This window comes from Poecilia latipinna, unplaced genomic scaffold, assembly GCF_001443285.1.
Source record: "Poecilia latipinna isolate Pla-1442-1.1 unplaced genomic scaffold, P_latipinna-1.0 Scaffold724, whole genome shotgun sequence".
Classification (NCBI taxonomy): domain Eukaryota; kingdom Metazoa; phylum Chordata; class Actinopteri; order Cyprinodontiformes; family Poeciliidae; genus Poecilia; species Poecilia latipinna.
Genome location: NW_015113340.1, coordinates 371,819 through 384,666, shown reverse-complemented (window position 1 = coordinate 384,666; position 12,848 = coordinate 371,819). Strand labels below are relative to the sequence as shown.

General features: G+C 37.3%; 2 protein-coding genes and 1 long non-coding RNA gene across 5 annotated transcripts in view; 2 read left to right on the top strand and 1 right to left on the bottom strand.

Annotated features, from left to right (window-relative positions):
• The first annotated feature begins 1,634 nt into the window (after positions 1-1,634).
• On the top strand, positions 1,635-9,777 carry LOC106955308 (mucin-5AC-like). Its single transcript, XM_015045411.1, has 11 exons — positions 1,635-1,773; positions 1,847-2,034; positions 3,475-3,615; positions 4,474-4,612; positions 5,601-5,778; positions 6,008-6,149; positions 6,235-6,372; positions 7,157-7,215; positions 7,300-7,854; positions 8,355-8,431; positions 9,230-9,777. The coding sequence occupies exons 1-11, from the start codon at positions 1,660-1,662 to the stop codon at positions 9,320-9,322; spliced, it is 1,824 nt and encodes a 607-aa protein (XP_014900897.1). The 5' UTR covers positions 1,635-1,659; the 3' UTR covers positions 9,323-9,777.
• A 453-nt stretch (positions 9,778-10,230) lies between these two features.
• LOC106955302 (uncharacterized) overlaps positions 10,231-12,848 on the top strand; it is a 22,617-nt gene continuing 19,999 nt past the window's right edge. The window contains exons 1-4 of one of the 3 annotated variants that reach the window (XM_015045406.1): positions 10,231-10,630; positions 10,714-10,901; positions 11,059-11,199; positions 11,730-11,868. In XM_015045406.1, the coding sequence (XP_014900892.1) occupies positions 10,511-10,630; positions 10,714-10,901; positions 11,059-11,199; positions 11,730-11,868 (588 nt within the window). In that variant the 5' untranslated portion in view covers positions 10,231-10,510. The remainder of the gene's footprint in view (positions 10,631-10,713; positions 10,902-11,058; positions 11,200-11,729; positions 11,869-12,848) is intronic. The other 2 variants (XM_015045404.1, XM_015045403.1) reach the window with 2 other exon arrangements.
• LOC106955305 (uncharacterized) overlaps positions 11,814-12,848 on the bottom strand; it is an 18,568-nt gene continuing 17,533 nt past the window's right edge. The window contains exon 3 of the long non-coding RNA XR_001426550.1: positions 11,814-11,866. This is a non-coding gene — a long non-coding RNA (uncharacterized LOC106955305). The remainder of the gene's footprint in view (positions 11,867-12,848) is intronic.

Here is a 12,848-nt window from a genome sequence, read left to right as displayed (position 1 = left end):
CTTATTTTAAATTTATTTTCTCAACAGACTCCACTGCTTGTTCTGTTATGTAAAGTTTCTACGTTGAGTAAAACTGTCGCTGCACGATTCTCCAGGAGGACTGAATGCTGCAAATTTACTTAGAAAATGTTTTAAACCAATCTGAATAAAAAGAACTTTACGACTTCACTGTATTGTTTCATAGTCAGGATGAATCTGTGTGATTTATTTGGATCGAACTGTTTTGTAAACAGACAAATTGTAAATTAAAGCTATAAAAATAAACTGAACTGAATTTGTTTTAATATTTTAATTAATTTTGTACTTTGCCACTTTGTAGTCGTTCGTCTAATCCGATCATGCAAAATATTTCCTTTTAACAAACAGAAAGTAAAAGCATCTACCCTGAAGGCTTGGTGTTGTTTACATGACCAAAGTAAAATGTGTTGCTAGGCGACGAGGTAAATGTCAGATTTAACTGAGGTATTTGGCCTTTATGTTCTGACGTCAAATATTCATAAAAGAACCAAACAGGTGGAAGCAACTAATGTAAAACAATTCAGATAATTTTATCCATTCAGCTGTGATTTGGTGCTCAGGTTAAAAAACATGCAGGTTTGGTAGATTAAGGGACAGATTTTTAGTTACGTTTATTTAGTTACATTAACTTAAGTAACTTTTTTAAAAATGTACTTTTAGGAGTACTTTTACTGCCTTGTACTTTTTATTTTCACTTGAGTATTTATATTATGAAGTATTTCTACTCTTGCTTGAGTAAAATACCTCCATGCCAGGCTGCATTGATGCAGTAATTTATGTAAAAGGAGACCAACAAAGTGAGTACATTTACTTTTTATTCATCCCTTTTTCAGTAGATCAACCTTTAAACCAGGACAGTGTCATTTCAAAATGTTCTAAGAAACTGGATATGTGTGTTTTCTTCAGTCTGTTTCTTTAAAATGAACTCAAATAAATGCTTTATATGTATATCATAGTGTGTATTGAACCATATACTGCAAAATTATTTGTTTTTAATTGAACAAAGTAAATTTTGACTGATTAATTATTCAAATATTCCCACATTAACACCTGTGCTGTATAATGATTTGCAGGTGTAGTGAATGAGAACAAGACTGAAAACTTTGTTTTTGGAAAAATAAGAGTGAGATATTCAACAATCCCTTCAGCTTTACAGTCTTAAAAAGTATTTTGTCTAGTTTCTGGTACAAATATCTTAAAACACTTTAAATAAGATAAAACTAGATTAAAAGTAACTTTTCAATAATAAATTGGTGCTTGTTTTAAGTCAATAATTCCTAAATATTCATGAAAAAATACATTTTTCTCCATTTAAAAGTGAAATAATCTGCCAGTATTACTGAATAATTGACTCCTATGACTTGCTGAAGTTGGTTTTATCTTATTTCAAGTTTCCCAAGATATTTTCACGACAAACTAAACCAAGAAGTCCTTGGTAAGATTTCGTATTTTCTGATTTTTTTTGTATTGCCCGATTGGTTTAATTGGGTTCTGCGCATCCTGTTCTGCTGCATAGCTAATCCCTGCTGAGCGTCATGCTGTGGTAACTGATGTTCTTTGAACAGAAACCACACCTTCAGCTTGTTGTATGGGAATGAACAGTAGGAAGGAGAGCCAGAAGGTGTAGAGCTCACTGTCAACATGTTGCTCTCTGTGTCGCTGCTGCTCCTGGTTTGCGGATCACAAGCCGTCCATTATTACGGCACCGTGATGACCTACTACCCAAAGGAAATGATGACCAATGGATCTCTCTTGGTGAGCTGAGATTCCCTAAAAAAAGCCCTCCAAACGTTAACCTTCCTTCACACCTTTTGTTGCTAATCCTCAGGTAAACGTTCGCTACAAGCTGAGCTTCGTTGCTTGTACAGCCAACGACACGTGGAGCTGCAGTGGCAACTGTGGAAGCGAGACGGCGGACGTGGAGCTGAACGTCGTTGATGAAAGCCCGGGCGAGTGGTGCCAGAGAGAAGGCATCATGACCCGCCTGGTGTCCGGCACCGCTCCGTTTCAGCTTCAGTGAGTCCGGTTTTGGTGACGGTCGGATTGGATAATTGTCTCTTAAGTTGTACGTTTAGGTCTGACGTTGAAATTCCAGAAGTTTGAAGTTGTTTCAACCCACAACTTCTCCAGAGTTGAGATCGGGGCTTTGTGTTGGCCACACCAAACAAGTTGTCCTGAAGCCACTTTGGCTGTAAGCTGAAGGTTATTATTGCAGCAAAACAGTCCCACAGCATGATGCTGCCACCCCCGTAATTCACAGATAGGATTGTACAAAGATCCCCGGTTTCCCTCCAAACGTAACGATGGTCATCATGATCAAACTGTTCCACTTCAGTGTCATCAGACACTAAGGTTTCTACAGGAGATGCTGATAAAAATGAATCTATTTATCCCTCTGTGCTTTTGCAAACTACATTCTGACTGTTGATGTTTCTTTTGGACCCATTACTTCCTCCTTGCTGAGATACAGGACAACTTCATCTCTTTACCTTTTGATCTGAGGCCAGTCTGCACATTTTGGACCAGAACCCGTCTCCTTCCTGAGCGGTACGATGGTCGGACATTTCCATCATGTCAGTATTTCATATAATTGTTTGGACATCTTAATACCGCACCTTCAAGTCTTTGTAAATGAATCAGACTGGTGCAGCTGCACAATTATCTTCCTCATATCTTGGCTGCTTTCTTTTTACTTTCACATCGTGTCAAACATAAAAGCAGAGAGTCCCAGGTGTGGCCTTCAAGTACATCCACAGGTGTGACTTTAACTTAAATGTCTCAGTCGGCCTTTCAGAAGTTTCTGAAGTGACATTATTCCCATTGTTGACAGAGATAGTAATCATTCTGTATATAAAGTCGTTTTTAGTAAAATGACTTTATAAATATCAATGAAGTCGTTCATTGATGTGGCATTTTGAAAGTTTAAATAATTTAGGTCATTCTGATTTACCTCAAACAAGAAACGTTTGGTCTGGTTGTATATTTGTGTTTTTATTCTTCTCTGGTTTCAACAGGGTAGAGTCGGTACAGGAGTGATACATAACATTTACCGAATATTTACTTGATCTCTAAACGACACAAAAGGCTCAGAAGATAGAAAATAGCATGAACAACAAAGCTCCTCTATGAACAAGAGGTCTCACTTTAACACAGTTTGTGGATCTCTATCTTATACATTTTTGTCTAAAAGATGTTTGTTCTTCTATAAGTAAAATAACTCGCATTAGGTTAAGTATCACGACATTTTACTCAAGAGTTGCGATACTTCAAAATAATATTACTCAAGTAAAAGTAAAAAGTAAGCTGTAATAGCAAACTAAATGTGACTAGTTACTACCCACCTCTTGTGAAGTTTAAATCAACAGTAACTGATGAAATCTCTGCACCTCCATCGGTTCATGTTGACCTCAAACTCCAGCGCTCTTACAATCAGCTTCTCAATTGCTCCCCCTACAGGTTGGATGGTGGAAACTGGATAACTGGAATTATAAACAGCATCGTGTCCTGGAGAGCCGTGACTGACGTCGAGCTGAGCTTCCGGTCCGATAGCAACCAAATCAACACGTCGCCAGTGACCACCATCCTCCCAGCTCTGAGGTAAACCTGCAGGATTCAGTTTTCAGCTTTACTGAACCTTAAATGTTGCTTCTAAGTTGCAATGTGTGCATTTAAATCTCTGTGAATCTTCATTTTTGCACCGGAGTGTCAGAAACAGGAGGCCCATGAACCTTAAATTGATTCAGAAATGGCAGAAAAGGGCCACACATGGGGGCATTACACAGCAAAAACGCAAAATTTTACCTTGTATTTTTAATCTACATTCTGGTGCAAACATCTTAAAACACATAAGAGAAAGCTAACTTATAAGAAATAGGGGGTTATTTTAAGTCAATTCATTCCATAGTATTGATGAAAAAGTTCTAGTTTCATCAGCAGATTATTTCAGTGAAAGCATAGGAAAAATATCCTGTTATAAGTGAAATAATTTAATACCTTTTCATCAATATTGAGGAATTATTGACTTAAAACAAGCTCATATATTTTTGTCCTAGTGTTATTTGTAAGCTAATTTTGTCTTATTTCAAGTGTACTCAGATATTTGCACTAGAAACTAGATTTTGTGTTTTTGCAGTGTATGAACAGCACAAACCGTTTTTATATATTCACACAATTTGGCCGTCAAGAAAGGACTTGTTACAGGAATTTAATTGTGAGTCATGTATGTTAGAGGATTGTTTCCAAAAAAAGACTCAACAATGGCAGAAAAGTTCAACCAGACTCATTATAGCGTCATTACCACATTGTTCCTGAAGAGAAGATTAACACATGAATCACAGGGATGTCTTGATGAAAATAAAAGCTCAAAGAACAAGTTGGGCAGCTTTTATTAAGCGCATTACGGTGAAGGAGTCTGGGTGTGGCTGTGAAAAGTGATTTGTGGGTTTTTACTTTCAGGATTCCTTCAAACTGTCCAAGAAACATCAGCTTGTTGGCGTTTGACCCTGATGGAGACGAGGTCAGATGCAGAAACGGGATTACATCAGATTCAGAGTGCAACCCGTGCACGCCTCCGTCCGTCCTCAGCCTCTCATCTGTACGTAACGGCTCCTAAATTCACAAAACACTCTGTGTTGTTTGGTTTTGCTTTTATTGACGCTTTCAAAATACCTCAAAAGCCATGTGGGAAGAGACGCATCGGGCGTAACCAAACTTTTTACCACATGGCCCAAAATTGTGGACTCAAAAGTAGCAGCGGACCCCCCAAATAAATAAGCAACAATTAAGCAAGTAAAGTAGCTCGATATTAAATGTAAATCCAAAACTTTAGAGTGTATTAGCGCCATTTTGTGTGTGTGTGTGTGTATATATATATATATATATATATATATATATATATAAAAAATACATTTCGGCTAAAAACTCAGAAATTTTGTGATTAATCTCAGAAATTCTCTGGAAAACTTAGAAATTTAAATTTAATTTAAAAAAAGATTGTAGAAAATTTCTGATAATCTTAAAAATTTGATATTTTTTCTAGTAATTTTTCTTGTTCTAGAAATTTTCTCTCAAAATTGTCATAAATTTACTATTATTACTTCTTTAATTTTTTTGCATGTTTGCTGTAGTAAAAAGAAAGACATCTAATTTTCTGTTCCGTTCGGGCTCAAGTGAATAAATTTATTTTCAATATTAAGAACAGGATTTGTGTGGATTTCTTTCAAAAACATTTGTTATAATTAGCCGAGTTCAAGAAAGAATAAAAGCTGATTTGGGTGCAGCAAAGTTGGCTTTTTAGTGAAAGTCTCTGGATAAACTTGGTTTTACCTTTTGCTCAAACTTGGTTATAATAAGGCAAATACTTTGTGTTGTACTTTACATTTTCCTGTGTCAGAAAATCATGTTTTACCCTGATTACAAATTAAAAGTCTCCACCTGCATTGACAGGCCAAATTTTTATCATTTTTTTAAATGCAGTTGGGGGCCGCACAAAATCAGACCAAGTCTATAAATGGCCCCTGAGCCGCACTTTGGACACCCCTGATCTAGATCACTTAGCATTGGTCTTTTCTGTCCTCTTGCAGTCTTGCAGTCTGTCATTCAGTCCAACAAACAGCAGCAACGAAGGGCCGTACGCAGTGCAGCTGGTGATGGAAGACTTCCCCAGGCAGAACATAAATCTGTTTCAACCCGACGGCTCCTTGGTGCAGAAGACGACCAACGAAGCCATCAGCAAGATACCGGTCCAGTTTGTTTGGAAAGGTCCAACACTACATTCAGATTTCAGGGTTCTACAACCATTAGGAGCCGTTTTAAAGTCAAATCTAGCATCGAGAAGTTGACCTTTTATCGTTTATGGTTGAGTTTCCAAATAGTTACATTGTTATGCTACTCAGAGACTTTTGGTGCAACTTGTGGAAAATAAATTCAGGCTTTTCATCCTTAATTATATCACCAGAGCTAAATTTCTTGCTTTCCTTTGTTGTTCCAGTGGATCCTGCTGTGCCGTCCTGCTCTGAAGGAGTCTATCTGCCCAGATTCCTCTCTCCGACTCCGGACCACGGAGCCCAGATCCTCACCACTGTCAGCCAAACAGTAGAAATCAACATCAGAGCAGAGGCCTCTCAATCCACGTAGGCAGAAGCAAAACAACAGAGGTTAGATTAGAAAATGCAGCGTTTATCACCTAAAAACATCTTAATGTCTTGTTTCCTAAAGGATCTCTGGCCTCCTGTTCAGCGGTCCTCATAATGTGGTGAAAAACACACAGGCATTGGGAAACTTCACCTTGACATGGACACCATCTAATTTTGAAAGTGGAGAAAGCCATCCCATCTGCTTTGTCGTCCAGTCGACGTAAGTTTGTTTTCTTCAAAAATTTGAAGGATGTGGTTTCAGATCGGATTGTTTCCGGCACATGAGGCGAGGTACGCAAGATGCAAACCAAACCCCGGACAGGACGCCAGTTCATCACAGGGTGATAAACACTAAACTCATTATGGAGTGGCCATTTAACCTGATCTCAGGATGGAGGTAGAGTGCTACAAGATCAAGGTCATGTCTCAGGGCTGATAAGGAAGCTGGATGATCTGGTTGGGTGTCATCAACTGGAACAGTAGTTGAAGGATCCTCATCCGCTCAACAGACAGTCCCTTTCCTGACTATGGACCCTTCAATGGTTTGGGAGTTGAGGAGATGCAACCACAACCAAGAAGTTCAAGGTCGTGTCTCAGGGCTGATGATGAAGCAGGATGACCTGGTTGGGTGTCATCAAGTGGAACAGTAGCATGATAGACCTCTAGAGGATCCTGCAGGCAAGGCTCAGCTTCATCGTCCTCTCAACAGACAACCGACTTCCCTGTCTACAGACCCTTCACCAATGGTTCAGGAGGGAGGAATGCTGCACCCAGTACCCCCAATGTAAACCTCCAGCACATCCTGTCATGACAAGGGTCTGTGGAAGCTAGCAGAGATGATAGAGTGAATAAAGGCCATCATGTAAATTCATGCAAATTAATCTTTAGATTTGACAAATGTATGCTTTTCAAATGTGTTTATCAAAACTTTTTTAGACTTAACTAAGTTAAAATAAAGGCACTAATTTCATAAGTGACACTAACGTACTAAATTATTTCCACAGTTCAGCTTCGTCCGTGTATCAGTCTGACCTTAGATGCGTCATTGTAAAAGTTGGGAATCGTGAGTACAGTTTATAATGTTTTTAATCGATTCTTTGTTTACACTGCTAGTAAAGCTTTTGCTAATATCTTGGTCTGTTTTCAGACTCTGCACCAAGTCAACTGGTGCAAGCCACGGCTCTACCCACAGGTACCACGGTTATCGTTTCCCAAACATCAGCAGCTCCAACGACAACAACCCACTTCACAACTACAACCGTCTCACCCACGTCAACAGTCACAACAATTATACCACCACCAGTTTCCACCCAATCCCCAACGACAGCCATTCCACTCATGGCAACAGCAACCGTCCATTTCCCAACTACAACCACATCTGCCCCAACTACAACTACAGCTGCACCGACAACGCCTCCACCTCTACCCCCACCCACAACGCCAGCTGCACCAACAACAACCGTCCATTTCCCAACTACGACCACATCTGCCCCAACAACAACTACAGCTGCACCGACAACAACCACTCCACCCATGCCAACAACAACCGTCCATTTCCCAACTACAACCACATCTGCCCCAACTACAACTGCAGGTACAACTACAGTTGTCTCTCCAACAGCCCCACCAATCATGCCACCATCACCTCAGACCAGTGCCCCAACAACTCCGCCGCCTACAAGCACATCGGATCCAGGACCATGTAAGTATGACCAACATATGTCATGCAGTTTCACGATCAGAATCTGTATCCAGGTACAACTCAAAAAATTTGACAATCATAAAAAAGTTGGATATTTTTTGACGCTGATAGATTTTAAAGATTCATTATATGCAAACTAAAATATTATTTTGATGATCATGGCCTACAGATAATGAAAACCCAAAGTCAAGTGTTTCAGACAATGACAACATGTAGTAGGAAAAGGTTCACCTGTAATAGGGATATGCAAACAACCTGAAGGCAGCTATCAAAACAACAAAGTATTGAGTTTTAGAAATGAACATTATTATTTATAATCCAGATAATAATTAGAAGAAATCTGATTTTGATGGAATTAGATCACACCATGTGTAATGAATCTGTATTCCATTTTTAAAAATGTGACATTCAGTTTTTTGAGATCTTGTAAAGTATTCTAGTAAATTAAACCATTTTGTGATAGATTATTGAATGGATTCCATGTTTGTTTGTTTTTCTAGATTATGTTATTGCTTTGAATGCAAAGATCTCAACAAGACTTTCACTGGAGAATGACTACAACACAATCTTGCAACTGGTTAGTAAATTATTTGACTTTCACTCGAGCAACAACAATTGTCTTCTGCATGTTTTAAATGGTTTTAGTTATTAGTGCAGTTTGAACAAAGTTTGAATGTAAAATAGTAAAAGAAATGTAGATTTCACATGATGTTCAGAAAAAATCTATTTTACATCCAAAACTGTTCTTTTATTATTATTATGAATAATATTATTTTAACTGTTATTGTTTCATTGTACACTGGGGGAAAAAAAGAAGTAAATTTCACAGTTAAATGCAGGCAGCTGTAGTTACCAAAATTACAGGTAAATCTTTTATTTATTTTTTTTTTTGATTACATGTCATTGTCATTGGTAATTTTATGGTTAAAAATGTTGCTGGAATAAGTGTTTTACGGTGAAACTTAAGGAAAACAATGTTTTCCCTTAAATTACCCTAAAAACAACATAAAATGAAAGTACAAATGCAAAATATGTAAATTGCTGTTATTAATTTACTTATGGCAGCTTCACATCAAGTCAAGTTTTATGAAAGCTTTTTGTCAATTTTACTGTTTATCACTGTATCTTCAGTAACTTATGTTTGTGTAACATTAATGAACAAAGACATGCTGTATGCTTGGGCAGTATTCATGCATCCGTTTGTGTGCAAAAGATGCTTAAAGTTACTTTATGGTGAAACTATGTGACAAAAACTGATGAATGGATAGTTTCTAAGGTCTAATGACGGATCCACCAGTTTGGTGAAAGAAAACTGAATAATCTGTCTAATCCAAACAGAGCTGAATCATAACGAAACCTTTTGTTTCTTTTACAGATTAAAAAAGAACTGACTGATCAAGGATTACCACAAAACATCATCGTAACCATCCAGAGAAACGGTGCACTGGAAATCACAGCTGCCCCCTAGTGGCTAAAAATATGAATGTTACTGAACTCTGCAGAAAATGGGTTTCCAGATGTTTTTATTCAGCTTCACTGTTTCATCTCCTGTCTGTATATTGTTGACTGTATTTTATATGATGTCTATACATACATTTAGCTTATTTATAAATCACATGTGGATAGTTAGGCCCGAGCAGCTAAGGGCTGCGAAGGCCTATTGAAATTGTGCTGTAAATTATTACATTTTATTTCCGGTTGTTGAATCAATATTGAAAGTGTTCTATATAGAATTTGGTAGTTTAAATGGTTTTTGTCTGTTATTTTTTTCTGTGTTTCCTAACCTGGAAGAATTTCTAATATTTGTAAAGAATGCTTGTAAACGTCTCTCATGATGTAAATAAATCAAAGACAACTATTGAGGGCAGTAAAAACTTTTCCAAGTGAGGGAGCTAAATGTTTAGGTTTGCCAGAATAAACTATTTTTACATTGACCTGTATTTACCTTGATTTTGTTTATGTGACATATAGTTTTTCACCTGGATGTCTTTCTTCGTGAGAGGAAAATATTAAACAAGAAAATATTCTATTACCCTCATTTTTGCCATCTCTGATATCTAAATTTAGCCTCTTACTAACACTTAAATCAGAGTAAAAAAAAACTAATTTCATGGTGTTGGAGAAACTTTAGAAAGTGGTTTTAATTTTGCAAGGGAAGATTTTTCTGAGTCATGTCATGAGGAAGTGGATTGTTTCTAAACCAACATTGAACAAAACGATTCATGCAGAAAGAAATGCATGTCAGATTTACGTAAAAACACAAAATATCTTTAAGTGCGATAGAACCTGCGTCCTCTTTCTCTGTCTTCTCTAAATCTAAGTAAAATGAGAATAGTTTAACCAGTCGGTAGAAAAAGAATAACACAAAAACAGCTTTATTTTAATCAATGTTTTGTTCTCTGACAGTGTATAAAGAAAGAATCTTCATATCTGCTTAGTGTTTAGTAAAAATCTCTGATTTTTACCTCCCAGATCCCACAGATGTTCACACACCAGGTGATTTCCTGGTTTTACTGCGTTTACCCACATGTTTAACAGCATTCCACCGTTTCTGAGTCGAGTCCCAGTGAGGAGATAAGAAACAGAGGTGGAGAGAGGAGTATAAATGTCCTTTGTCTCTGTTGTCCCCCAGTGAAGAGACGTCGACTCCTTCACCATGTTGCTCTCCTTGCTGCCGCTGCTGCTGCTGCTGGTCAGCGGTTCACAAGCTTCTAATATTCTGGGCGCCATGATGACCTACTACCCAGAGGATACCTTTGCAGACGGCTCAGTTTCAGTAAGACATGATTCTATGGCAAATATTGTATTTGGCTTTTAGAATTTGATTGTACTTAAAATCTCTTTGCTTTAAATCCGCAGGTGATCCTTCGCTACAAGCTGAATTATGATTTATGCTCACATAGTGATACATGGGTATGCAGTGGGAACTGTGGAACAGAAACCCAGACGCTCGCCTTGTCTGACGTCGAGGAAGTAAGTGGTGAATGGTGTCAGAGAGAAGGAGCGATAACTCATCTGCTCCCCAACAACACTGGATTTCAGACTGTGTGAGTCCTCCACTTTAAAAACATCACTGAGAATTAATCACATCTAAAAATTCACTTTCAAAACATTCAGTCAAAGTTTTGAAAGTGAATGCTACTACTCTTAACATCATTCACTAGTAAGTAGCATCTGTGACCTTATCAATAATGTCCGCTGCAGGATGGCTAATGGAAGCTGGATCAATAACCTACAAAATGGGTATATAGTAAGGAGAGCTGTGACTGACGTTGAAGTGAGGAACCGGTCCGACATCGGAAAACCCAACACATCCCCACAGACCACCATCCTCCCTGCTCTGAGGTACGACGTGACGGATGGATGCTTCACTAAACCCAGGAAATATGGATGTTTGTACATGAATGATACAGGCATTTCTCAAAAGACAGACAATGCACAAAGGATTTAATTTTGGGGAAACGTGCTTTTTCTAATTTTTATTACATTTGGGAAAACTTTGCAGGTGGAAAATAATTTACACTCTTCCTAATTACCAATGGAAAAGCCCTGTTTGGGATGGAAGTGGTGTTTTATTAATTTCTAACAAGAGTTTTGCACGACTTCACTGGTATTTTTCAAAGATTATCTTTGACAATTAGCACCATGGGTCTTGGTGGGGGTCTTTGCCATCACCCTCATTTTTAGGTTCCTCCACAGATCCTCTGGTTTTAACTCTGAGAAACTGTTTCTGCAGCTTTACAGTAAAATCTTTTTTAATCGATCGTGCAGATCAGTCGGCAATTTTAAGTGTCTGGGCTACATGACAAATATTCTACCAACTGAGCCACAAATTTAGGTTTGTGATGTTAATATGGATGTTTTTTCTCTCCCAGAATTCCTTCAAACTGTGCCAAAAACATAGATTTATTGGCCTTTGACCCCGATGGAGACGAAGTGAGATGCAGATATGGAAACACATTAGATTCAGAGTGCGACCCGTGTACACCGCCGTCTGTCCTCAGCGTCTCATCTGTAAGTAACAAGGTCACATTTGTAGCTGGAATGAATTTAATAATCTTTTAATAACTTTACACATTTTTTTTATTTTAAAATAAACTTTTCTCTTACTTTCATTGAGCAATGAAAGTCATTCCATCTGGGAAACTTTAAAAAATTTTTACCTGTTGATATTACAAACCTTTAATAAAAGTTTTTTTTTTTTGGTCTTTAAACCAAAATAAATGTGTTAAAAAACAAGCATCACTTTAGATGTTTTATCTGTTGTTTGCTTTTGCTGTTTTCAATCAAATTTAGGTTGGCAAACAGTTCCTACAAAACTTAAAAGTATAATTAAGTTCATTAATTATACTTATGTTATTTTTCACTTTAATCCATTTTTTACAGAGTGAGACCTCCTGTCTCAAAGAAATTTTGTAGCTTATGGATATGAAAAGTTGTAAACTTAAGACCATGACATTAATTTAACAGTCAAGCAACATCACCACTAGAGAAATGTAGGCAGATCTTTACATTTTAATGATAGACATACACTGTAAAAAATATATCTCTATATTTAGCAGTGATAAACAGTAAAAATGACAACGTCTGTAAACTATAAAACAATTTAACACTGTTGGCTTGATGTGAGGTAAATTAAATAATCGGTGAAAACATTAGTGTTTGTTTGGTTTGTTACATTCATTTGTTGGGTTTTTTCATGTTTAACCATAAAATCACCAGTGACTTTAAGGTGACTTTTTCTTTCTAACCATGAAAGTAAAAATGTTTCACTATCTTTATTATGTTTGTGTATAATGACTAGATATGTAATTATAGTTTTACAAAAGTACAAAAACACTGGAAAAATGCACAGCTAATTATTGATCATATTTAAACCTCGATGTGACAATACACTAGAGCTAACAACCATAAAATATGACGTTTTTTCTCACGTGTTTGTCTCCTTTCTGTCTCGGTGTAGAACTGTTCTCTGTCATTCAGCCCCACCTACA